Source organism: Plecotus auritus (genome assembly GCF_963455305.1).
Source record: "Plecotus auritus genome assembly, chromosome: 4".
Taxonomy (NCBI): domain Eukaryota; kingdom Metazoa; phylum Chordata; class Mammalia; order Chiroptera; family Vespertilionidae; genus Plecotus; species Plecotus auritus.
Genome location: NC_137775.1, coordinates 34,774,713 through 34,799,834, shown reverse-complemented (window position 1 = coordinate 34,799,834; position 25,122 = coordinate 34,774,713). Strand labels below are relative to the sequence as shown.

At 45.2% G+C, this 25,122-nt stretch overlaps 1 protein-coding gene across 3 annotated transcripts in view; it reads right to left on the bottom strand.

Moving 5' to 3' along the window:
- Positions 1 to 552: 552 nt before the first annotated feature.
- The window catches only part of SASH1 (SAM and SH3 domain containing 1), a 182,863-nt gene continuing 158,293 nt past the window's right edge, over positions 553 to 25,122 (bottom strand). For all 3 annotated transcript variants that reach the window (XM_080666223.1, XM_080666224.1, XM_080666225.1), the window contains 9 exons: positions 23,991 to 24,134; positions 19,444 to 19,579; positions 18,471 to 18,640; positions 17,522 to 17,731; positions 16,591 to 16,741; positions 11,954 to 12,067; positions 5,795 to 6,900; positions 4,380 to 4,511; positions 553 to 3,069 (listed from right to left, as the gene is read on the bottom strand). In XM_080666223.1, the coding sequence (XP_080522349.1) occupies positions 2,806 to 3,069; positions 4,380 to 4,511; positions 5,795 to 6,900; positions 11,954 to 12,067; positions 16,591 to 16,741; positions 17,522 to 17,731; positions 18,471 to 18,640; positions 19,444 to 19,579; positions 23,991 to 24,134 (2,427 nt within the window). In that variant the 3' untranslated portion in view covers positions 553 to 2,805. The remainder of the gene's footprint in view (positions 3,070 to 4,379; positions 4,512 to 5,794; positions 6,901 to 11,953; positions 12,068 to 16,590; positions 16,742 to 17,521; positions 17,732 to 18,470; positions 18,641 to 19,443; positions 19,580 to 23,990; positions 24,135 to 25,122) is intronic.

Sequence of the window (25,122 nt, the reverse complement as noted above, 5' to 3'; positions counted from 1 at the left end):
CTATCAATTTAAAAATCAAGGTAACGTGGACTCAGATGATCAGGTTTGTTTTTCTGTAAAGAATACAGTACCCACAAACAGCAGTGACTTGGTGAACTGCCGCCCTTTGCTGCTGGTATGAAAGCACACTTTGCTATGTCAGGAATGGATTACCAATACACCAGTGATTTCCAATGTCACCCGCCCCCACTTCAGGTGGGAGGAAAGGGCCTCTGGCTAAGAAGGCAGGCCATAAAAATCTCTCTCCTACTTGGTTATGTGGGAATGTCAGTAGTGGCTGGGGCTGGCTGCATCTCCTCCTAGACAGCTTCCAAGTAAAAATGTACACAATGGATGTGTAGCTACCTGAGCTAACTGCCTTTCCAGGTTTCTTTTGTGCTTTCCCAAGACAACAGTTTCCACCGATTCCTCAACCGCCTGTACCAAGTGCAACTGGTTAAACCTGGATATTGCTGACACCTACCGCCTGTCTTCCAACACCTGCAGGCGGCCCCAAACCACCTCAGTCAAATGTCACACACAAACACTGAGGCTTTTTTTTTCTTTTTTTTTCTAGGATCAAGTTAAGAGTTTAAAGCAAAAGAAGACCCAACAAATACTAACGATAAAAAACAAAGGATTTTAAAAAGCACAATCAAGTAAAAACCACCTCAGAACTTTAAGATTAGGAAGACCTCCCCACCGACAATCACTCGTGGTCCCTGAATTTGAGGTTTGTATGCAAAGGCAATGAATTCCAAGAAGAGTGACAAAAATACGGTTTGGCATTCTCAAAAGCTCAAGCTCAGAAAATTCCCTTTTCTGGTGCCATTTTTACTTAAATGAAAATGTTACAGTGAAAATGAATTAAAATGTGGGAATTCACACAAGATTTCTCCTTCCCCTGTTACCTGTTACCTGATTTATGGGTGGTCATTTTGCTCAGCTTTAAATATGAGCAGGGCCCCTCACATGTCATGCTGAGCTTACTGCAAACACAGGTGAGGAGCCCGTCTTAGCCCCGCCTCCACTGCGCCACTGGAAATACGGTTCCGCCACATGGTCACAGGAGAACTGCAGCCGCCTTACTTCCCAGATGGGCTGCTAACTGGCATGTCACATCCCACGGTGACAGGAATGGGCTGTTTTAAGAGTGCCACAGAAATTTGACAGCTTTCACTTTCTTATTCTAGATTTCCACAACTTCTTCACATAGCATCCTACAGAAGGTATCATTGAAGCATGTGTATTATTTTTAAAAACGCATAACGAAGCATGAACACATACATCACCTGAGAACAACGTTCTTTCCTCCGATACATGATTTAAGTATATAAAGCAAACACTAAAGATGGCTTTGTGATGAAGGAAATCACTGTTTTCCCTCCTGAAGGAAATCGTTTATCTTAGTGAGCAGATGAAATATTACAGAACTTCTGGTCAGAGTTTTGTGTTGAATTTGTATTGTAAATAATCACATTCAATGCTTAATAGCACAGTGCTCATGATAAGAATGTAGAGCAGTCATCTTGTAAAAATGGAAACCTTATTCGTGCCTAAATTTCTGCTTGCTGGAAAATCAGGCACAAAGACTAAGAGAGGATAGAATGTGCTGATTATCAGTTGGAAACAACCGAAAACATGCAAATACTTAATATTTGGCCAATGTGGTATGTCTGGCTCCAAAATGAACCTTTATTTGAATTAAAAGAATTATCTAAAGAAGAAGAAAAACAATATTTTAATTGTAAAATGGGGGGGCGGGGAAAGCTTTAAAAACATCTCATAGACCGCTTCCCTTTTTCAAAACATCTCTCTGAAACCAGCCTTATCTGATGACGGAGTTTTGGGATGGACCTGTTCTGGAGTCCAAGCCAATACCGCAGCACAGTGACCAACAGGGTAACCATCCTACACTGATTAAAATGAAAGGTGGTTATAGAAGCACACCCCCCACACACACTCACATATACACACATGATATCTTTGTGAATTCCAGATAGTTTTTTACTAGATTTGTAGCTTGTTTAAAAACTGAAAGCCAATGTGAAATTTGTGCCAGATAAACACTCCTACAAAATAAGCCATGGAAAAGGAGATCATTAGAAAAGCCCATTTTTGCTGGGAACATCCCAGATAGGTTAGATGGCAGTCTAAGCTGAAGACTTGGAACTATGGTTACAGGGTAGTGAACACTAGTTAGATAACTGCTTGAAAGCTTACATTAAGGCAAATAAAAGCTGATTGCTAGAAAGCAATTATTAAAATGTCTCGTTTATCTAAAGGAGAATAGGACATTTTTTCCTCTAGTGCAGACAGATTTTCTTACTTTTGAACCAATGAGCATGTTAAACGATGTACAATCACTCCCGAGTCTGTTACTTTGGCCTAGCTAAGCCTGTCTGGCCCTCGGGGGTCCTGCAGGGTGACAGACAGAAGGTCAACGGCACCATGAGAAACAGAACCGGCTGCCCCTCCCTCTGCCCCCAGCCCTCTCTCCCAGTGCACCCAGACAGACCGGAGGCACAGGATTTGTGGCAAGTTGGCATCTTGGTTCTATCATGTTCTGAAAATAAAAATAAGTGCTCCTCTTTTCTTTGGGGAGTGGGGAGGGGGGTCAAAGAGAACCACCCCAGTTTCCTCCAAGGGGCTTTTCTGGAGAAGAGAGGGTCATCGGTCCTGTGCCAAGGTTTCAAGCTCCGTCGGGCCACACACTGGGCCTTTCTTCTGGATCTGGTCTGCACGTCCAGGGAAGGAGAAATTGCATCAGCATCATAAGCACAGTGAGAGGGTGGCTCCTGTCCAGGCGCTCCATCGCGGGCCTGGCTACATGGCCTCGGGGCCGGGTGGCATCTTGAAGAGTCTGGCCGCAGACACGAGCTTGCTTATGTGTCTCTCCTCTGTGATGCCGGCCTCCTGCAGGCAAGTGTGGGACAGAGAAGGCACATGGCCCAGTGTGCTGAACCCCGCTTCCGCAAGGGCGCTGGTGTACATGGGCAGACCGATGGAAATCAGCCAATCCGACACGGACGCAACACATCCGGGGGAGAGGGGCTTTCTGCAGATCTCTGTGAGTCCGCCGCTTGGGATCTGGATAAAGGAAGAAAACAGTTTTTAGAAAGACTCTACAGGGGCCATTGGAAGGCTACTTCTTATATGCCTAAGAGGAACACTGCTAACCTCTTACACTGCTGTACTACCAGCAAGTGATGATGCTCTATGTCAAAACCCAAGTAGCATAAAGAATCTTTTCTAGATTTTTCAGAGGGGAGACAAATTTTCAAGGAAGTATTTGAGGATCTAGAGCAGTGGTTCTCAACCTTTCTAATGCCGCGACCCTTTAATACAGTTCCTCATGTTGTGGTGACCCCCAACCATAAAATTATTTTCATTGCTACTTCATAACTGTAATTTTGCTACTGTTTTCCGATGGTCTTAGGCTCTACAGCAGCGGTTCTCAACCTGTGTGTGGGTCACGACCCACAGGTTGAGAACCATTAGCAGCGTCGCCTAAGACCATCGGAAAACACAGATATTTACATTACGATTCATTAACAGTAGCAAAATTACAGTTATGAAGTAGCAACGAAAATCATTTTCTGGTTGGGGGTCACCACAACATGAGGAACTGTGTTAAAGGGTCGCGGCATTAGAAAGGTTGAGAACCACTGCTCTAGAAGGTACATGGAATTAGATCTAATCCCAAAACTCTCCACACTCTGAGCATTTGTATTTCTGGCTATTGTGTCTTGTGGTGACCTGCTCTTCGAGGAGAGATCCCCACGGTGACTGAAGAGGTGGGCCGTCCTTGCAGTAGGGTGACAAGTAAAATACTCATGGTTGCACACTTATCAAGTAGAAGTTGCACTGTATTTGAACCTACATGAACAGCTAGAGATTAAACATTTATCAATATCGTTATAAAGAATCTAAGATACAATAAGAACGAGTATTGGCTAGGACGGGGAAATGGACTTGGGGGAAGACCAAGGGCCAGACCTTTCAAAAGGTAACTGACTATCCCATGTGCACACCCTGAGATTGTGTGCAGTCTCCGGGAAGCAAACCCTTTCAAGTAATGTATCCTCAGATATTATCCTCAGATGTCTACAAAGAATGGTTTTCACTACATTACTGGGGGAAAAAAATTGGAGAAAACCTAAATGTTTCTCCCATACAGACTGGCTAAACTACAGCACATTCCCCTACTAGAACACCTTGCAGTACTGACGACACAAAAGAACTTCAATGCAGTTTTGAAACCTGACTGTTTTCAGTTGTCAGGGCATGAGTCTCGTTCTCTTAACAAAAGTTATTTTGTGTCATCATTAAGCTCTATAACTAAATGGACTCCAAAAGCGGGGTGAGGGGGCCCCGCAGAGCACACTGCAGCTGCTCACCGCCATGCGGTGCTGCTTGCGAAGCAGCTTCACCCGGATCTGGTCCATGTTGGCGGCGACGTCCCTCTCGGGCTGATCCAGGTCCTCTGCGTATCTCTGTACCAGGGCCTCGGGGATCCCGCAGCGGCCGTGCTGCGAGGGGAACAGAAATGTGGTGTCAGGCGTGGTCACGGGGATCTTGCTTTCTCCAAGGACAGCAAGCATAAGGTAGGTTAAGACATCTAGCTACGACTGGGAAACAGCACCAGAAGTTTTCATTTGAAGTGAATACGTTTTCTCTGCAGCCAGAATGTTTTAGAGGGAATACTTTCACACCTTCATCTTTCAGGTAGTAAAGAACTCTAGGAAATGTTTTGAAACATAATTAAAGTAGAACACAACCATCCTACACTTGGGGGGGCCAATGCCCTCACCTCACTCTACCTGACCATTTTGCAAAATATTGTTGAAAACCGTCTCCTGAACTGCAGGGAGGAGGGCAGCCTTCTGCTCTGCCGTAGCCTCCTGCTGCGCCCCGTCTGTTAAGACTTACACCGCAGGCCTGGCCAGGGAGCCCAGTGGGTTACAGCGTCGTCCCAAAGGGGGTTATTCACTAGACATTACGGAGAAGGAGGAAGTTACGTAAGGCATTCGTGGTCACAACAATTTTATAACAAGGATGCCATGACCGCATTATATTATAACAGAGCTTGCATTTCCCTGAGCAACGTATGGCTACATCTATTCTCATTTGTCTTCAAAGTCATCGTGGTATTGGTAGACCACTCTTTATTTGTTTCAAATGAGAAATGAGTTTTCATTACAGAGTTCAATGTTCTTGGTACAATGCAATTTCACATCATCTTTTCCCCACGTTATCCATACAAGAGGATGTGCAATACAATTATTACATCTGAATAGGGTTCAATAATTTTCAAAGTATGTTCACATTTATCTTATTTGTTCCTAATAACACCTCTAAGAGGTAGTTATGTAGGTTATTATCAATTCCAATTTGCAAATAGGAAAATGAAATGAGGAATTTTTAATGTCTAAAAACATACATGTTGAGTTAAGACAGGAAAACTGGAACTCAGGTGTGTCCTGTCCTCTAAACCAAGCCTTTCAGGAAGCAGTTCTAGGACTGATTGACAGTTCTCCCTGCAATGTACAGCTGCCAAAAATTAAAAATGAACAGGCAAAAGAAAAAAGAGAAAGGAAAAGCACATCCAAGGCTGTATTTGCATTTAATCTGGACACTCTGCCCCCATCATGCCACCACCAAGCTGCAGAGGCCCCTGCTGTCGGCCACCCCGTGCTCTGTCAGAATGGCCCCTGCCTCCGGGCTGGCCTCCTGGGTCAGCTGGTGTTCCTCTCGCCTGACTGCCTGACTATAAAAGCAGAGGCCTGTGAAGTGGGGCCAGGGCCTTGGATACCTTATCAGAATATGGCTCCTCAGTGAGATCGATGCCTTCAGCTCGTAACTTGTCTTCAGTGAGCATTTCCAAGTCGACTCCCCGCGCGCAGGAGATCTTCCTGGTCACAGCCGGGCCCAGCCTCACGCCGTGCTCCTGGAGGCTCGCACTCTCCCGCAGCTCGGAGAGCCAGGGCGGTGGCCGTGAGCTTGGTGGGCTGCCCGGCTCCTGCCTGGAGGGCGGCTCGGAAGCCTGAGGAGAGGGACAGTCGCTGGGGCCGCTGGAGCCACCCTTCTTCAGGGGCAGGCTCGGTGCGTTGGGACCTGGAGGGCAGGGGTGGAGGCCGTTGGCCAGGCGCTCTTTGCTCTTCTTGGCTGGAACAGGTGGAGGCTGTGTAGGATGTCTGCCTGGTGTTACAGCCTCAGGGCCCCTCTGCTCACCTTCTTTGGTGTTCGGGGGCTGATAGGTTCCTTCAAGATCAAGTCCTTTTCTGTGACCCTCAAGAGGAGTCCTTGTCAAACTGTGTCTGGGAGGCTGAGCATCATAGTTTTGGGGCAAACACGGAGGAGGTGACATGCCACTGGAGGCGGCTGCAATCGAGCCACCCAGTTTCTTAGTAGTCGTTTTCTGAGGGTCAGAAAATCTCTTGCTTTGGGTCAGTAGCAATGCATTGTCAACAGCAGAATCTCCCTGGGGGCTGTGAGCCTTGGTGATGGAGGAGGCTGTCTTTTGTGGCACTTCCGGTACAATCTGAGGGCAGGGTTCTGTCACCGCACCAGGCACATCTTTTTCAGCATCAGGCTCTCCTTGGAGGTCATCCAGGGACTGGGATCGGGGCCAGGTCTTCACAGGCTGCGGGCCCTCCAGGGTCTCACAGCTCCGGCAGATGGACACGGGGAGGCTTCTCCGGTTTTTATTCAAGCCAGTCACACAGGGCGGATCACAGAGCGTGAAAGTGTGAGGAGTCAGGCCGCTGCCCAGCCTACTCTCCATCCCCTGCTTCAGTGCATCCACCGACTTGGGTAACGGCAGCGTTGGGAAGGTGCCCAGCTGATTCCTGCTGAAGGACTTCAAGCTGGACTCGGCTGATGACTTGGCAGAGAGAAGGCCAGATTTCCGAGACTTGCCTGCGAGACAAAGAAGTGGGTTACAATCCCATCTTAAAAGGTGAATCAAGCAGATATATACAGGTGTGCTAACATAATTGAAATCTCCAACTCCTACATCCCATGTTGGAATTCCATACACTCAGGGCAGACATGCACCATTCGTGATGTTGAGTGGCAAAAGGGTCACTCCGGTCTCGTTTTTACGTTTAGAAAAATTCTTAGTCTTCTGAAAGGACTCACGGAGATCGAAATTAATGGAGTTATGCGGGAAGGAAATGTGCTGTGTCAGGTAACACAATAAGTCTGTTCCTAACTGCAATCAGTGTGGAAGAGGCTGACCATCCACAACCCACTTAGAAAGCACACGGATGCCCTAACTCAGTGGTCGGCAAACTGCGGCTCGCGAGCCACATGCAGCTCTTTGGCCCCTTGTGTGTGGCTCTTCCACAAAATACCACGGCCTGGGTGAGTATATTTTGAAGAAGTAGTGTTAGAAGAAGTTTAAGTTTAAAAAATTTGGCTCTCAAAAGAAATTTCAGTCGTTGTACTGTTGATATTTGGCTCTGTTGACTAATGAGTTTGCCGACCACTGCCCTAACTGGTTTGGCTCAGTGGATAGAGCGTCGGCCTGAAGACTGAAAAGTCCCAGGTTCGATTCCGGTCAAGGGTATGTACCTTGGTTGCGGGCACATCCCCAGTAGGAGGTGTGCAAGAGGCAGCTGATTGATGTTTCTCTCTCACCGATGTTTCTAGCTCTCTATCCCTCTCCCTTCCTCTCTGTAAAAAATCAATAAAATATATTAAAAACAAAACAAGATTATTAAAAAAATAAAAAACCACACGGCCAGGACTTCTGTCTAGTGAGTATCATTCCCTAAGGTCACGGTGGCAGAGGGGCGGCATTATGGGAAAGGTACATAAATGGTGCCACCCCCTAAGGTTCACTATGGACTTCTCAAATTACACTTTCCTCCACGCCCTCCCCTCTTTGTGGTTGAGTCTAAAATAAATGAGTCCTAGAAGCAATCAACCAACCATGGTACAAATAAGTGAACAAGCCTAAGAGAGTATTTTGCCTGAGACAATCTATAAAATATTGACAGTGAAACGACAGCCCTGATTAAAACAAACTGTCAGATTATTAACTGACTATCAACCTGACATAATCTACTTATTTGGCAATTGTTGACTGATATTAACCACTAAGCCTCACTGTGAATTTACTAGCTATGGGTCAGGCACTGTGCTAAATGCTTAGCTTTCATCAATATCTATCCATCTCTCTCTCTCTCTCACTGCTCTTTGTCACATTTTTGGTTAATACCATGCTGGTTGTGTGCCTTAATCCTGGGCTGAGGGGAATATCGCTGGTGATAAAACATGAGCCAAAAGATCCTAGTATTTTGCTTTTGGCAAAGCAGAGACCCAGTCAAATGACATTTGTCTTCCTGTGTGCATAATAATGTGAGCCCTCAGACCTCGCCACCTGTATGTTAGCAACATGCTAGGCTAACATTATTAGGTACTGCTAGGTTATTATCTTGTTGTTACATGGAGATCATTAGCCCAGTGTTACTACTAAATATACTGACCATGGTCCCATTTCTCAGTAATAGAAAAACCATCACGGATAAAATAGAAAGGGGAAATTCTTCATAAAGCATATACATTAAATCTGAAGTTTAAAAGTTCATAAAACCACTTAAGTATAACTTTTAGAAATACGGTGTCCCCCGCTCCCCATACCCTCAATATAAATTACATGTACACATTCCATGTTCACATTCTGCTTATAATGGAAAGGTCCCTTAGTTCACCTGAAGTGAGCCATCCTTAATCTAGTTCTTCCACAGGCACACCTGGATCCTCTTGAGCATTAAAAAGTCTGCCAATGACATCTGTAAAATTCTTACCAATCTAGTCAACCAACTGAGTGCTAGGAATTCATGTATGTTCCAATAGAGATGAATATAATAATAAGTAAAATAACAATGAAGCCAGCTTGTGTGGTTCAGTGGTTGAGCATCAGCCTATGAACCAGGAGGTTCCGGTTGGATTCCTGGTCAGGGCACATGCCCAGGTTGCAGGCTCCATCCCCAGTGTGGGGTGTGCAGGAGGCAGCCAATCAATGATTCTCTCTCATCATTGATATTTCTTTCTCTCCCTCCCTCCCTCTCCCTCCCTTTCTGAAATCAATAAAAATATATTAAAAAAACAGCAAAACGAAACAGGGCTTTGGGAACATGCCCTGGCAAACCAGAAATTACTGAACTAGAAGCACTGGTTCCTTGAAACACACCTTGCATTTATTTCTCCCTTCAATGAAAATACTTTCCCAGTGAGAATTAGACCAGAACTGTGCAGCCCGGTTTAATATTTGAATAAACAAAGGTGGGGAAGGTACCATATTTTTAACTGTTAAGTGGTTAAAGCCAAAAAGATGGGGAGAAAAATGCTTTTAGTTTGTTTGAATTGTAAACTTCTGGCAATTTCAGACCTTTGTTGCATACTTTTATGCTGCTTTCCAAAATGAAAGTTATGGTTGATCCTGTTGTCCCAATATCTGTTTATTGAATGTCTTCCATGTACATATAACTATGGAGGACATAATATAAGTACATAAGCCACTGATTCAAAGAGCCCATCTTTTGCAGTGGGCATGGGACTCAATGCTCCAACTAAGGGTAAAACCACATATTTTCTGATAACTTCCAGTTATTAACTAGCCCATGGGTAGGGCTGGCCCAACGATGCGGTGTGGGGACAATAACTCTGAGCCACTGCAAGCTCTCTGAAGGAGAAGGAAGGAAGCACCTTATTAGATGTGGGTAGTTGTGTTCTGGTCAGAAACTCTGAGATTTTTGAAAGACAAAATGTAATATTTTAAGATGTAATTGTAGACCTTTTATTGTCAGAGACTTGGCTTCCACAGAAAAAAAATGAAGCAATGCATATTTGGATAAAGTCTGTCTTTTCACTTAATTTTAATATTAATTAGATGTTTTCATACTGTAATCGTTGATAGACCACCATAGAATCCGTCTTTTCACTGAAGGAGTCCCTGTAACTGTGATGCCCGAGCTAACATGCTCGCCTGCTTTGCTGGCACAGTCGAAAACACTGAGGGCTGCCCCTCCTAGCGCTTACTATGTACAAAAGAAGAAACCCTGAGGTGAGGGATGATGATGGTGCTGAAGGAACCAAACCTCATGCCCTGGCTTGGCATCATACTCTCAGAGGGGCTCCTCAAAATCCTCATATTGAAATGAGAGGCCCCTCCATGATAGTCCCAAGCACTGAGATATTCTTGCTCCACAGAATAAATAAGCAAACACATATGCAAAGAGGTCCTTCATGGTATGTTCTGTCTTTTTCTTTGTTTAAAAATAGGCCCACTTATTTTAATCCATCCCTGGTTTATGAAGGTACTTATTATAACAAATACAAACTACATTCCTTTCTGGCTTATAGTTCAATGAAGCCCAGACACCACTGGTTGATGTATGATGACACTAAGTAGAGGACAGACTTGAAAATGCTATGGTATTGGGAAATAAGGTCTAAAATATTGCCTGAGAGCCTATTATGAGCCACAGTAGAAAAGAACAATGGCTTCAGGTATTATATAAACTCTCTGAGCTTTAAAGTCTCCATCTATAAAATATGCCTTGCAGGGTTTAAGTGATAATTAGTAATCCTATCTAATAAAAGAGTAATATGCAAATTGACTGTCACTCCAACACACAAGATGGCTGCCCCCATGTGGTCAAAAATGGCTGCCCCCATGTGGACACAAGATGGCCAGCAGAGGAGGGCAGTTGGGAGGGACCAGGCCTGCAAGGGAGGGCAGTTGGGGGCGATCAAGCCTGCAGGGGAGGGCAGTTAGGGGCAATCAGGCTGGCAGGGGAGCAGTTAGGCATCAATCAGACTGGCAGGGGAGTGGTTAGGAGGTGATCAGGCGGGCAGGGAGAAGCAGTTAGGGGCAATCAGGAAGGCAAGCAGTTGGGAGCCAGCAGTCCTGGATTGTGAGAGGGATGTCCGACTGCCTGTTTAGGCCCAATCCTACCGGGATCGGGCCTAAACGGGCAGTCGGACATCCCTCGAGGGGTCCCAGATTGGAGAGGGTGCAGGCTGGGCTGAGGGACACACCCCCCCCAAGTGCATGAATTTCGTGCACCGGGCCTCTAGTCCATATATAAGCACCTAGCCCACTGTCCAATTCCCAGTGAGTGTTGAATGAATGCTGGATATTATTAACATACTAGAGGCCTGGTGCACAAAATTCGTGCACTTGGGGGGGGGGGGGGTCCCTCAGCCTGGCCTGCACCCTCTGGCTGTCCGGGAGCCCTGGGGGGATGTCCAATTGACGGCTTAGTGGGCCTAAGCGGTCAGTCAGACATCCTTAGCATTGCCACGGAGGCAGGAGAGGCTCCCACCACTGCCACTCTGCTCGCCAGCTGTGAGCCCAGCTTCTGGCTGAGCGGCACTCCCCCTGTGGGAGCACACTGACCACCAGGGGGCAGCTCCTGCATTGAGTGTCTGCCCCCTGGTGGTCAGTGCGCATCATAGTGACAGGTCATTCCACCATTCGGTCATTTGCATATCTGCCTTTTATTATATGGGATTACTGCTTTGTTTAAGCCCTACAACAATCTATGAAAGAGAAACTCATCTTGCTATTTCAGAGGTAAGAGGGCTCAAAGACATGAGGGAACAATCAACGTCTTTAGCTCATAAATGTTCTATTTAGGCTTCAAACCCCAGGTCTCCTCACTTTAAACCTCACGGCTCTTTCCATGATCTACACTGAGTGCTAAGATTCTAAGAGTTTCAGGACAATGGGAAGTTGAGGGTCTCTTTCTTGAACTCTCCTAGGAGGGACAGAAGGATAACCGATAGGAAAACGGCTGTAGTCATTTTTTTCCTGAGGATCTTAATTGAGCACCAATAATCCTGGAAAATGTCCTCCTTCTATTGCCTGTATGTCCCCAAAGCTCAGACAGAGGAAGAAAGACAGTCATTAGCCAAAGCACATGACGGTGCCTCCACTGTTTGTCTATGCTGACATTACCATTTTCTAGGTTCTCACTGCTTTCATAGCATCCCGAGTCTCGTGGGGAGCACCCGCTCAGGGCCTGGCTGTCAACGAGCAGCTTCTCCTGGGATCCAGACTGGTCGCTGTTACCTGGAGAAGGTGAGCACAAAGCATGGAACCATAAGGGGAAGGAAAAGCAGAGCTCCCCAGTCACCCAAATCCCAGTTTCATCCTCAGTCATCACCATGCATACCGTACATTTTTAAGCCTTTGACTTTTGGAAGGACACTAATTACTTTAAAGTCAATGAGATAAAAATGGGCGAGATCAGAATATTTTTCTTCTCAAATAAATTATCCCATGAAGACAAATTTGGAGATTGAGAGTAGATAGTTGGAGTACATCGATGCCTTTTAGGTTACCCAGATGACGACTGGCCTGAGGCCAGTCCTGAGCAGGAGGAACCCAGAGCCTGTGCCAACCGTGAGGGAAGAGCAATCACAGTTCTCCCAGGGACGGTCCCATGGAGCAGAAGTAAAGAGTGAGGATGCCCCTTTCACAGCAGCAGTTGGGCCTATGCTTTTTAGAAATCTCTAAGATTTGTGTTTCAAGCTATTTGTCCCAGGCTTTCCAAATTTAGCTGCTATTATAAAAGTGTCAAATGAAATATCGAATTTTGTTACAATTTACAAGCATTCTTTGGCCTTGGTGACATGTGCTGGCCCTTGCATTATCTCAATGAAGCAAGGCGGGCAGAAGGAGACACAAACCCCTACACCCAGGAGGGACCAGGGATAAATCCTTTTGTGTCTATGGTGAGGACTGCGCTAGAGGGCGTTCTTTCCCTTCTACCTTCTCCCTTGTGTTGGGTCAGCATTTCTGTCCAAAGGATAAGGCAGGGAAAGTTCAGGAAGCTCTCTAACTGGGGCCCTGAGTAATAAATCCTCTGAAGGTGGATGATGATGAAAGTTGAACGTACTGATTCTAAAGAAAGGCAGCAAGCAGGTGCTTCTGTTGAGTGAAAGTCTGTCTAGAGTGAGTCCCGTGGGAAGTCTCGTGGACTTCACCAGCCAGTGGTCACTCTGCACGCTGCACAATAAGGGCACATGTGGCCTGACCTGGGATGGAGGTTACACCAAGAACATCTTTTGTTATTCTACAGAGTAAGTGCTTGGGCACATAACGCGGAAACCAAAAGAACTAGTTGCATGATGAACGGCTTTATTTTCCTTTCCTTTTCTCGTCACTTGTCCTCCCCTCCTACCACAGACACAGAGAAAGAAAGAAAGCAACACACCAGAAATCTGATGCCCTTTCTTGGGTCATTAAAAAAGTAAACTGTGGGAAGGCAGAGGGCTGCCATCCCACATATGTGCCAGCCGCTTCTACGTCCACTTACCACTTCCTGTTTGTATTATTCATATGGAAAGCAATTTATAACAGCAGTCATAGCAGAAATCATGGCAATGGAAGCCCTTAAAATAGATCCCCAAATTAAGGAGTGCTATTTTTTAAATAATTAATGAAAAACTAACTAATTGGATGCACAAGAGCAAACCTTAGCGCCCTCCCCGGCCCCAGCCCTGCACAAAAAGTGGAACATTCTAGAGTGATGTCCTCATTGTGTGGAAGAGTCTGTGGATTTGGAGTGGTCTCTGTCCTAGCCCAGCATGTTATTTAGGAAAATGATACTTATAAAATGAGGGCTTTGAGCTATCAGTTACAACCTAGGAAGAGGAAGCAATGTAGTCTGTCCTTGGCAAGGACAGTTACTGCTTCAGCTAAAACAGACCCCAAAGTGCTGACCAGTGGGGAATAAAACAGAAAACTTGTCCCCTGCCACTGCATGAAGACGCAGACTATATCTACATCCTTGGGGATGTCAGCCTCATCAGACACAGCAGGTACCTGAAGTTATCATGGGGATGGAAGGGCTTGCTCCTATCACTCTAATACCAGGTCAATTTGTAGCATCACGAGGCATATGTCAAGGGGCTGCTGTCACTTGCTCCCTAAAGGATTCAACTACTGAGCAGAAACCTAACTATCAAGTTTAGCAAAATTCCCTAAAAGGAAAAGCCAGCGTTTCCAAGCAACTTGCCCTCCTCCATTGGAGAGAAAGAGGCAATGGAGTACCCCTCACAGAGCAGCAGAATCAAGGCCATATCCTCTCCCTGCAGTTTCTAGAATTAATTTCAAGGTACAAAGAGGGAAAAAGGTGAGTTAGAACCATGAGAATTCTCACAGTCAAACAAGAGCAGAGGACTGCACTGTCAGGCTGATTTCTGAACTTGCCCCTGAAGGGACTTTGCTGGAGCTAAAACTCTTCCCACCCCCAACTTCGACACACTCACGCACACAAACACAAATAGACACATACACACAGAAGGAGGAAGAGTATGCGAATATGCTAAGACACGGATGAGTATCCAAACATCAGAAGGTTCTTGTGCACAAGGACATGAGCCATTTCCTGGAGAGCAGTTATCACCGAAAGAAGAAAGGGAAGGGAAGGGAAGGGAATTCTTGGATAGCAGGCCTTTCAATGGGCTTGTAACATTTATTTCTTTAAAAGAAAAGAATTGAAGCAAAAATGTTCACTTTACTTGGACTTAGAAGGTGGATGTGTGGATCTGTTTTATTTTTCTCTGTACCTTTCTGCATATTTGAAATAACTGCTCATTGAAATTCTTATAAAAATTATTTTCATAAAGAAGAGCTTTCACGGGGCAGACCTGGGACAGTGGGATCAGTGTAGGCAATTGCTGTTGGACAATGGGAGTCTTTTCCAAATGGAACCCTGTAGGAAGGCTGTCATTAAGCAGGTATGGGTGCAACAAGGCAGGTTGGTAGATGTGCTTTTTGCTCTTGTAAAAGCTGAGCTAGAAACTTGCAAGATCTCTAAGACCTCAGTATATCTCTCTCTATCTGTCCAGTGATTAGGAATTTAGTTTGACATATATCCACTGTGTTCCTCTAAATGGTCAGTTACTTAGCATACTTCTTAAACACAAAATGTAACTGCACTTATCATCTGGACACAGAGCCTTGTCACTAATTAGCACCCTGAGTCCTGGAAGCCTTCATCTTAGAGTCAATAAAAGGAAGTGCCGCTTTATGCACTAGGGACATTGTAAACAGAGGCATAGCATACCTTGGAAATGGGTTTGTGAAGAGGTCCTTGGGCCTCTGAGTGAGCATCATGATGGGCAAAGATTCCCCCTTACAAAATACCTCCTGTGCAAATCTCAGGCTGGGGTTCCGAGGACAAGGTGTCCGAGCCAATGAGATACAACAGACACTCAGCTCAGATCCTGCCTTCTACTCCTTTATTAGCATTGCTCCTCCTATGTTCTGAATGGCAAAGGAAACGTAATGGACAGGGTTTATAAACCAGCTGTTCTCAGCGACGGAGGAAGAGCAAATGAGCTATTTTATAGAGCAGATGTGGTCCAGGAGACTAGATGATTTAACCTTAATTGTTCTTAATATAGCTGGTAGGCCACATCAGGCACTAGGCCAGGCTCTTTAACACAATCTGGCCCCAGACCTCCCCAATACACAGCTCCAATACTGAAGAGACATGGTTTTAAAGTGATATTCACTACGAAACACTATTCCCTCCAAACCTATCCCTGAAGGCAGTGTGTATATCTAGAGTTCAGACAGCTACTTGATGGCATGTGGTCCCTTGTATCAGTTGGTGTAGAGGAAGGGCCTCCTATGCAGGAGTATAACTGAGCAGAGACACGTGCTTCCTTGTCTCTGGGGCCTGATGCCTTCAGGGATGTACAGTTTTTCTCTTCCACCATTAACCATGGTTTGGTGTGTCTTTACAATAGAAATGCTATTAGCTACTGACATCCCTAAGCAAAGCACTTGAAAGAAAATGCATTTGAATTCAGTAACTGGGAAGGATGCTCTGTTTGTGATGAATAATTTCAGGAATATTTTTGATGTCAGATTGAAGAATAAAAAGCGAGATAAGACTAGCTTAATGGAGCAAAGGATACAGTGTATTTAAACAGACTTCATAAAAGCTGCCAGCCCGCTGAATTCTGTTCACGGGCTGTAAAAAAGAGCTATCATTTTTGGCCGAGCCCCTGCGATATGGGATTCTCTGCTCTATGTATTCACTGCAGCCACTTCCTGCTTCTTTCACGGAAGCTGATGAATTTCATTTATTCATTAGCCAACCTATTCAGGAAGAAAATAACTCCTTGTGTGCTCTGAGAAGTAATTAACCCTTGGCTGGGCAACATTCTCCCCATCTGCCAATCACTTTGGGGCCCAGGTTTCCCACCGACCTGCTGAAACCATACCTCCCAACAGTTCCCAACGTGACACCTGCATTTCTTAACAAAGCTGTCATTCAATTCTCAGTCACTTAGAGCAGCATTTTCCTCAACTAGTACCTGCAATCATGCCAGAAAAGACATGAGCAGTAAGGTTCTCTTTTGCTCCCACAGGAAGGTCTGCACTGGGAACTTATGTCTTTGTGTTTTTGATATAATACGAAATGGACTCTGGCCTTTGGCTTTGGAAAGAGTAGGACCAAATGAGTGACTCCAGGGACCTAAGAATATGCTGGCTGCTTACGGGAGGCCTCTGGTGACTAAGTGCAATGATGTAAGGAACACTGCTGCGTGGGTGGTGGTGGGAAGGGCACTTACTGTCATACTCCTGTAGCAGCTCCACCGCTGTCAAGAGAACGGCTCTATGTTCTGGGTCCCTGATATTTAACTCATCCAAATCCTCCTCCTCCAGGAGCTTAAAGGTGTCCAGATCCTCATATCCATTGAACAGGAAGGTGGGCATGTGCTCCTGGGAGGAAAGAACACAGATGTGGGTCAGCAGGCTCAGCCACATGATCCATGACCTCAAACCCCTAAACTTTTTCCATCGTTGTTGTTATACTAATTGAAATAGTACTACGTGTAAGCTCCCAGTCTTCTGGCTTGGTAGACGGGGGAGGGGGAGGTACGTTTCACCGATCATGGGTTAAGAAGATCTGCACTGCAGGCAGAGACGGGTTCCCTGGCTTACATTTCAATTATGCCCTTGCTATGAGCTGATCTCTTTAACACCACACAGTGCACAGGGGACAAAGCCATTTCATTTACAGACGTATTGAAATCCAACTCAGAAAGGCCTGTGACTTCCCCAGAAACAAGGCGGTTTTGCAAGGAGGGAACAGAACCTAGCACTGTAGCCCCTCCCCCCCCCCCCCCCCCCCCCAGATGCCCGGAATGATGTGGGAGAGGTGAGAGGAGCAAACACTCAGGGCCTCTGTGGAGCCGAGTAAGCAGGGATCTAAGGGCTTGTGCTTACTGCCCTTCCTGGTAGAAAGTAGCGTCAAGCCCAGAGCATTTTAAAAACTGCTCTTGCGGGACTAATAGCAAACTTTGACCCGTAGCTTAGCTAATACCCACGACAGAGGTCAAGTGCAGCATTAGCATACAGACAACTATTTCTGTAGAATAATGGCTACTCATCACAGTAATAGGCCACCCTTATGGAGGACATAAGAGCACCCCCTCCCCTTCCCTGCTTGCTTAGTTTAGAAGGAGAGGCAGCATGTGACCAGAACAGGACGGAACTGACTTTCAGGTTAATCCGATCGAGGAGATCCTCCACGGACTTGGGCTGGGGTGGTCTTCCTTTCCTCTTCCTCCTGGTGGGGCGCTTGGGCTTCTCCTCTTCCTCGTTCAGCACATCCACGTAGATGAACTTGAAGGTGCCCACCTTGTTGTTCAACAGGCCCATCCAGGTGCCCATGGGTGGTTTGCTGATTATATCAATGATGTCTCCTTTCTGGGGCCCAGGGAACAAAGATCTTTCCATTAGGCACATTTCTAAGCATGAATCATGAATCGATGAGATGTATTCATCACCCACATGTGGAAACACTATGAAGGCCTGAATCAGGGTCCTACAAGTCACCTTATGAATGGGAGTTTGGGAGAGGGCCAGACCGAACACTCCTGACTGCACTGGAATCCACATGGGCTGGAGGTCTTGAAACCCCGCCCTCCCACAGCCCAGGCTGAAATGTCTGTCTCCCAGTGCTCACGGCTAGGTGGGAGGTACCTGGCTCTCTGACTGCCTCGCCACCATCCAGAGCTCCTACTGCTTAGAGAAAGAATTTCCCCCAAAATGCCAGTGGCAATCCCTGCTCTGTGACTGCTTCCTACACTGTGGAACGCCATCTGTCCCATTTAATACCACTGACCATACAGAGCAGGCAGGAAGGTTTCTTTAGCGAGAGAGCCAGAAACTGGATCCTGGAGGGCAACAGGAATCCCACAGGGAAGCTGAGGTCGGGGGACTGGACCAGGAGGATGAGGTGGTGAGGACAGAGGATTAACACAAGCCCTGCCTCTGTCCCAGATGCTGGCTGGTTCTGTTTTGTTTTTCACTATAGAGGAAAGCAGCTTATTAAGGTAGCCAAGACATTGGCCAGTATGCACCACAGTAGCCCAGCATTCTACACAAGAACTGAACTCCTCTTAAAGAACAAAGAGCCCAGGTCTAAGGCCAGACAGAGACACACCTTGAGCTTGAGAGAGTCTGTGTCATAGGGACTGGGTGTGAAGTCAGTGTGCACCCTGGCGCGCCCACAGAAGGGGCCCCGGTAGGGGGGCTCCTCATCATCACCGTCTTCCGACTTGACACTTTCCCTGTTGCTGGTGGAGGAATCGGTGGTACTCACTGTCTGACCACCTGTACAGGGAACACAGGGAGAAGAAAGATAAATACAGATGCCCCACAGAGCAAAGCTGAAAGACACTGAAGAAGCTGCAGGTTAGGCATGAAGGGCAAAATCATGAGCCAGAACCATGTCAGGACCAGAGCAGGACCCAGTTATGAGTCCAGGGAGGATCTGAATTTTCTGAAAGCTATCCCTAATCCAGCCCCTAATTGCACAGGCAGGACTCTGGCAAGTTATCTTTATGATCTGGGAATGCAGGTGACATCACAAGCCCGGAACATTCAGGCCCACTCATTGGTCAGGCATAACATTTTTGCCCCATCTTACGAATGAGGAAACAAACTCAGAAATGTCAAATAACTTGCCCAAGGCCAAGTGCTTTTAAAGTGGTGGATTTAAATGTGGTCCCTTTCCCCATACCATTCTGACGACACCACTGCTGTCAGAGTGGTTGACCAACATTTATTGTCAGTGACATTTATAATTCTCCTCCCTACCCCCATCTCTTACTTTGTTGGTCATCTTCATGACCTTGAGGATTTGACTTATCCTCCTCCACTCTCCAGATCTTTCCTCTGAGATGCTTTTTCTATCTTCTCTGACTGAAATTCATCACTCCCTTCCTTGTGCCACTGCTGTACATCAACTAAACAAATACAATTCTAGGTCCAGATATTTGGCAGGTCTCTCTCTCTAACAGCACCCTAAGGGTAGGAGCGAGGGCTTCTTTACCTTTAAATTGCCTGAACCTTACACCCATTAAATCTGATTTTGATTCCAAAGGAAATCACCTACAGTTACAAAGTAGACATACTCATTGAGCTCTGTCCACTCAGTGAACTCCGCAGACTCTCTACAGAACCTCCGGCTTTGAGCTTGGGCTTGTCCATGTGTTCACTGTCAGGCTGGGAGGATGGAGGGGAGCCAGGCATTCCATCGAGGCCCATGTCCTGCAATGGATTTCAACACAATTACGTTTCATCGGAGAGGACAACTGTCATTTTGTAATTCAAAGCAATTTAGCCGTCAACTAAAACAATCAAATCCATTTTTATACCCATATTTGATGCCATAGCCAGTATTCTCCTCCTTTTTAATCTATATCCTTGCTCCAGTTAAAAGTCTGGCCTGTGTATCAATTAACTGAGCACTTAAAAATTGTTTTTCATGCTCAAAAAATTCTTGAAATCCCTGAGAAACACCTATCTACCTCCTACATAAAATCCTTCGTTAAAGGCTTAGAGACTCAGCATACTCAATAGTCCAGTAAAGAAGCCGGATTTCAAATGCACATCAAGCAGAATCCATTAGCAATGTAGTATCTGGGATCACTCCCAGGGAATAAATCATCTATTTGAAGGGAAACATTTACAGTAAATATATACACATTCCTTTTTTATTTTTTTAAAGACCAGATTCGTATGCTTCTAGTTACACAAATTAATGAAATTGGCTAAGAAAATACCAACTCAGGACCCAGCCACATAGCAAAAATACAATTTTTCAGCCTGGCCAGTGTGGCTCAGTGGTTGAGCATCAACCTATCAACCAGGAGGTCACGGTTTAATTCCTGGTCAGGGCACATGTCTGGATTGTGAGCTCGATCCCCAGTAGGGGATGTGCAGGAAGCAGCCAATCAATGATTCCTTCACATCATTGATATTTCTATCTCTCCCTCTCCCTTTCTCTCTGAAATCAATAAATATATATATATATATTTAAATACCATTCTTCAGTCTATGGTGAAATGTCTATAGGTTTAGTTATAATCAGTTTTTCCCAGGTTTTAGTACCTAGCACTTCTCTTTTGTGTTGTTAGTGAAAAGCTGTGATGACCCTTTCAGATCACTTTTGAGATGGCTCTGTCACAGCCTGGCAACCCCTCCTTTGCACATACAAGTGTAGCATGCCCATTCGGTTCCTGGTGTGACAATGTCTCTCCCCTGAAGTTTGCAGTGAGAATGGTTTACTTGCCACAACAGAAACCTCCCTGGCATCTCACACAGCCACGTGAGCACCAAACCATCTAAACGAAACCTGTTATTTGCATGGTGCCGAATCATCAGAAGAGCGTTAACAGGATTCTGTGGGTCCTGCAAACATTTAAGGTCAACAAACAGCCATGGCAGCTTCTGATCCAAGACACTGTGCTTTATATTTAAGGAAAGTGAGCAGATGGCCGCAAAAACCATAAACAGAGGTGCCATTATTTGGGAGTTACTGAAGCTACAAAGTATGAATTCCTGAATATATTTTTTAAATGTTTTTATTGATTTGAGAGAAAGAGGAGGGGGAGGGAGGGAGGGAGGGAGAGAGGGAGGAAGGGAGAGAGGGAGGAAGGGAGGAAGGGAAGCGGGGGAGAGAGAGACAGACATCAATAGGCTGCCTCCTGCAGGCCCCCACCCGGGATTGAGCTTTGTGCCCTGACAGGGAATTGAACTGGTGCCCTTTTGGTGCACAGGATGATGCTCAACCAACTGAGGTCCACCAACCAGGGCCTCAATGTATTTTCATTCCTAAATCATAAAATAAGACATCCAATTACATTCTTTTTTTTAATGCTTCTGCTAAAAGCACATGTGCTTTTGGGTTTTTTTAAACAATAGTGATATTAAATATACCTCTCTAATATTGTATGTCCTAAATGCTTTCAAAAATTATTAATTTACTTATCATATACTTATGGATTCCCTATAAGAACAGGTAGTATTCCAGGCAATGAGCATATTGCAGATAAAAGTCCTAATCAGAATGGGTGGTATACAAAACCTTACAACATTCATATTCCCTCCCCAAAAAGCATTATAATAGCCACTTACTCCTTCTCTCTCTTTTTATTTTTTTCACTTATGTGAAATAACTGTTTTGGTGAGGTTTAAAAATAAAACAAACAGAGAACTAAAAATACAAGGTGGGTGTATAGTAGTAAAATTACAGAAAAAAAAATGTTCAAATGATATTAAAGTTCTGTGCTCAAGCAGAAAACCTCTACGAATGTGAAGTTTATACGAGCTCTTAGGGGAAAAGCCAACTAAATAAAGTGCTGCGAACTGGAGGTGCTTCTTCCTTGGCATGGCAGCTGCTTTCCAGGAGAGTGAGGTGTACTTCATTTGTGGTGAGAAATACAGAATCACCATCGCTCCCACACCAAGGGTCAAGAAATGCAAAGAATACAGAAAACAATCGTAGGGAACACACAATGGAGGTAGCGACTTCCCCTGTAGGTCTGAGAAGCCAGGGTTGAGAAACTGAGCACTGTCAGCACTGTGGAGGAACGATGTGGGGTGCTGCCCTGTACATTAGTGGGGGTGCTATCCTGCACATTCTAAGATGCCTCCCTGGCCTCTATCCAGTAGATGTCAGTAGTACCCACCCCATCCCACCCCAGTTGTGATTGTCTAAATGCCCTGGGGTTGGTGGGGGAACAAAATCACCCCACCCCTGTGAGAACCACTACAGTCAACTGAAGCTCTTGGACAGGCTTTGCGTGAATCACTAGGTCAGTGGTCGGACACATGTGGCTCCTGAGCTGCTGTTTGCCGCTCTGTTGACTAATCAGTTTACCGACCACTGCACTAGGTGGCTGGGCTGCCTAGCTCAGCTGTGGGCAAACTATGGCCCCATCGGCTGTTCTATCCGGCCCGTGGAGCCGAAAGAGCGGAGGGTTCTCTTGCTCTCCCCTCCGCTCCTTCACCAGCAGCAGTGTTAACATGGCAACGTCGAGAAACACGGCCGCAGCTCCTTCTTCTGAGTGGGCGTATTTATATCCGCCCATTCAGTAGAAGGAACAACCTCTCAATCTTCCAGAGGCTCCTTGTAATGCCCGCGGACACGTCCCCGACATCACCCTGGGAACGCGTAGACACGTTATCGTGGTGATGTAGGGAGACACGCCCCTGTAGAGCACAGTATCAGAGCATTAGCTAAAAAGGAGACCAACAACACTGTTCCCACTGAAGTTGATGTTTTAAAGACCAAAAACCTTTCAACCCAGTCTACATTGCCATCTACATCTACATCCCGGGCATAATTTGGAAGTTGCACTAAAGAAAATGTTTAATGTACTGTTTACACATTTTGTTCTTTTCTATTTGTTTTAGTTTTAAATTATTTTATTATATTTAAGTTTAATTTGAAAGGCTTTTGTACCTTTCCTTTGTTAGGCAATTTTATTTTGCCTTTGCCATCTTCAATATAAGGTATGTTATTGTGCTATGATTCCTCCATTTTTTGAAGTTTCAAATTATAATAATTAGTGTTTACATTCTTCTTGTTAAAATGTTTGAAGTGAATAAAACTATTGAAATAAAAAAAAAAAAAGACCGTACCCTTTTATGTAATGATGTTTACTTTGAATTTATATTAGTTCACACAAACACTCCATCCATGCTTTTGTTCCGGCCCTCCGGTCCAGTTTAAGAACCCACTGTGGCCCTGGAGTCAAAAAGTTTGCCCACCCCTGGTAGCTGGTGTGATTCAAACAAGGGGCTGCTTGGATTTTAGCTTACTCGGCCCACCAGAGGGCAGCAGCTGAGCCCACATGTCTGCTTTCCCTGTTTTATATTTGGTAAGTAAACCAGCATTACCTACATATTTCAAGTAGAAAACCCGCAGACACTAAAAATCTTCAACGGACTACAAAAACGAATACTACAGAGGTGCCAGAGGTGAGGGCTCTGAAAATCTAAGGGTCAGAATTACCTGAAGGCCCAGCTCTCCGCCCATCTTTATCCCTTCCACCCACACAAGATAGAAACTGTCTTTCTAGTGATGGGATTACAGAATTGCAGGGGATCGGTTCTGAGTTATCGTAAAAGCTGCAGATAGATCCAGTGAGTGAACACATCCCTGTGGAAACATGATCACTACTGAAGCCCACTGCCAGGAAGCGTTTTCCGAGTTTACTTCTCAGACTTGCTGTGTGTTTTACAATGCATGCTACACTGGAAATGTCTGCTGCCTAAGAAAACTTGAGTGTCTTTTTTTAAGGGTTGATTCTAATGACATCCGTTTTGCAGCAAGGGATTTATTTTAGAAAATAAAATCTTTTGTGTTTAAATGTGTGCCCTTACTGCCCTAAAGAATGCAATTTGTTACATGTCTGCCTCTCCTCCCATCTGTACGTAAAGTAAGGCCTGCACTTTGTATTCCCAGCACCAAGCAAGGTGCTGGGATGACCCTAAGTGCTTAATCCATGTTTGCTATACCAAACGCTCGTCTACATAAACTAAGCATGGTCCTGAGCCAGGATAATGCCAATGAATGTCTGTGTTTAGCACCATTTAAAATCTCAGACTGACATCCTCGGCTTTCCTGGTGTCAGGAGGAACCAGGGGGACTTTTCGCTTGGCACCTGCATACCTGCTCAGGGACAGAGTTGCTGTATTTTTTGGACATTCTCTTCCTCATTGTCTCTTTCACGGATTTGACCTTTTTTCCAAGAGAGATGCGGGAGGCAGTAGGTGATTTGATGACTTCCTTGTACACAAAATCTCCTTCTTTACCCTGCAAAACAAAATAAGTACCATTAATCACAGGAAACAAGGCCCCCAAACAGGTTTTATTGTGGAAACTATTAATGCTCTATGTCTCAGAAAAATCCTGGCATCCCCTAGGATTCTGAAATGTTTCCTGTTAACTGAGTGCTAGGCTATTAATCACTGTTTAACATTTTTTGCTTGTTTTTTCAACTTGTTTTATTTTTCAGTTACAGTTGACATTCAATATTGTTTTTTATTAGTTTCAGGTGTATGCTATTTATCTTTTTGATTAAAAATTAAAAGCGATTCACTAAGGGCTTTTGTTTAAAGTGGGATGTGAAATACATTTTATTTTATTTAATCTTAGGACATTCCCTCTCCTAGTACACTTCTCCCCCTATGTGAAATACCCAAGGGGACTGCATTTCACCAATAGAGTGACTGAGATGAACCAAGGTTTGCATAATCCCAGCAGCGGGGGAGAAGAGAAAGACAGTATTACTGAGCACCTAGGACCTCGGTGAGAACAAAATGGGACATCTCACTCATCACAAGTCAACACCTGATCAGGTTTGTATCAGGGTGGCCCTCGGTGTGGTCGGCTCCTGAGTGCATGAATTTCCTTTCCTCAAACAATTACACTGTGGATACCTCTTGTCTTACTTTTCACTAAAAACAGAAAACAACTTTCCCTGGAAAGTCAGAGAAAACACACTTTCTCTCATTTTTTAAAAGAATGACTACGTAACATTCTTAGTTTACAAATCCATAAAATTTGATGTCCAAATAAAATAGTTTTATTCTTCCAGGAAATTCTCAAATACTTCAAAAATCACAGATGGGTGTTTTTAGTGGACATTTGACAATATAAAGCAGTTTCCTGACAAAATGCATGAGGGGAAAACAAAACTGTATACAGAGCTCACCTGCGCCCCCGGGGCCTTAACAAGGAAACACGGGGAGAATGTGTACAGCACAGTGGCGACCTGTCCCCACACTGGGATCCAGAAGAT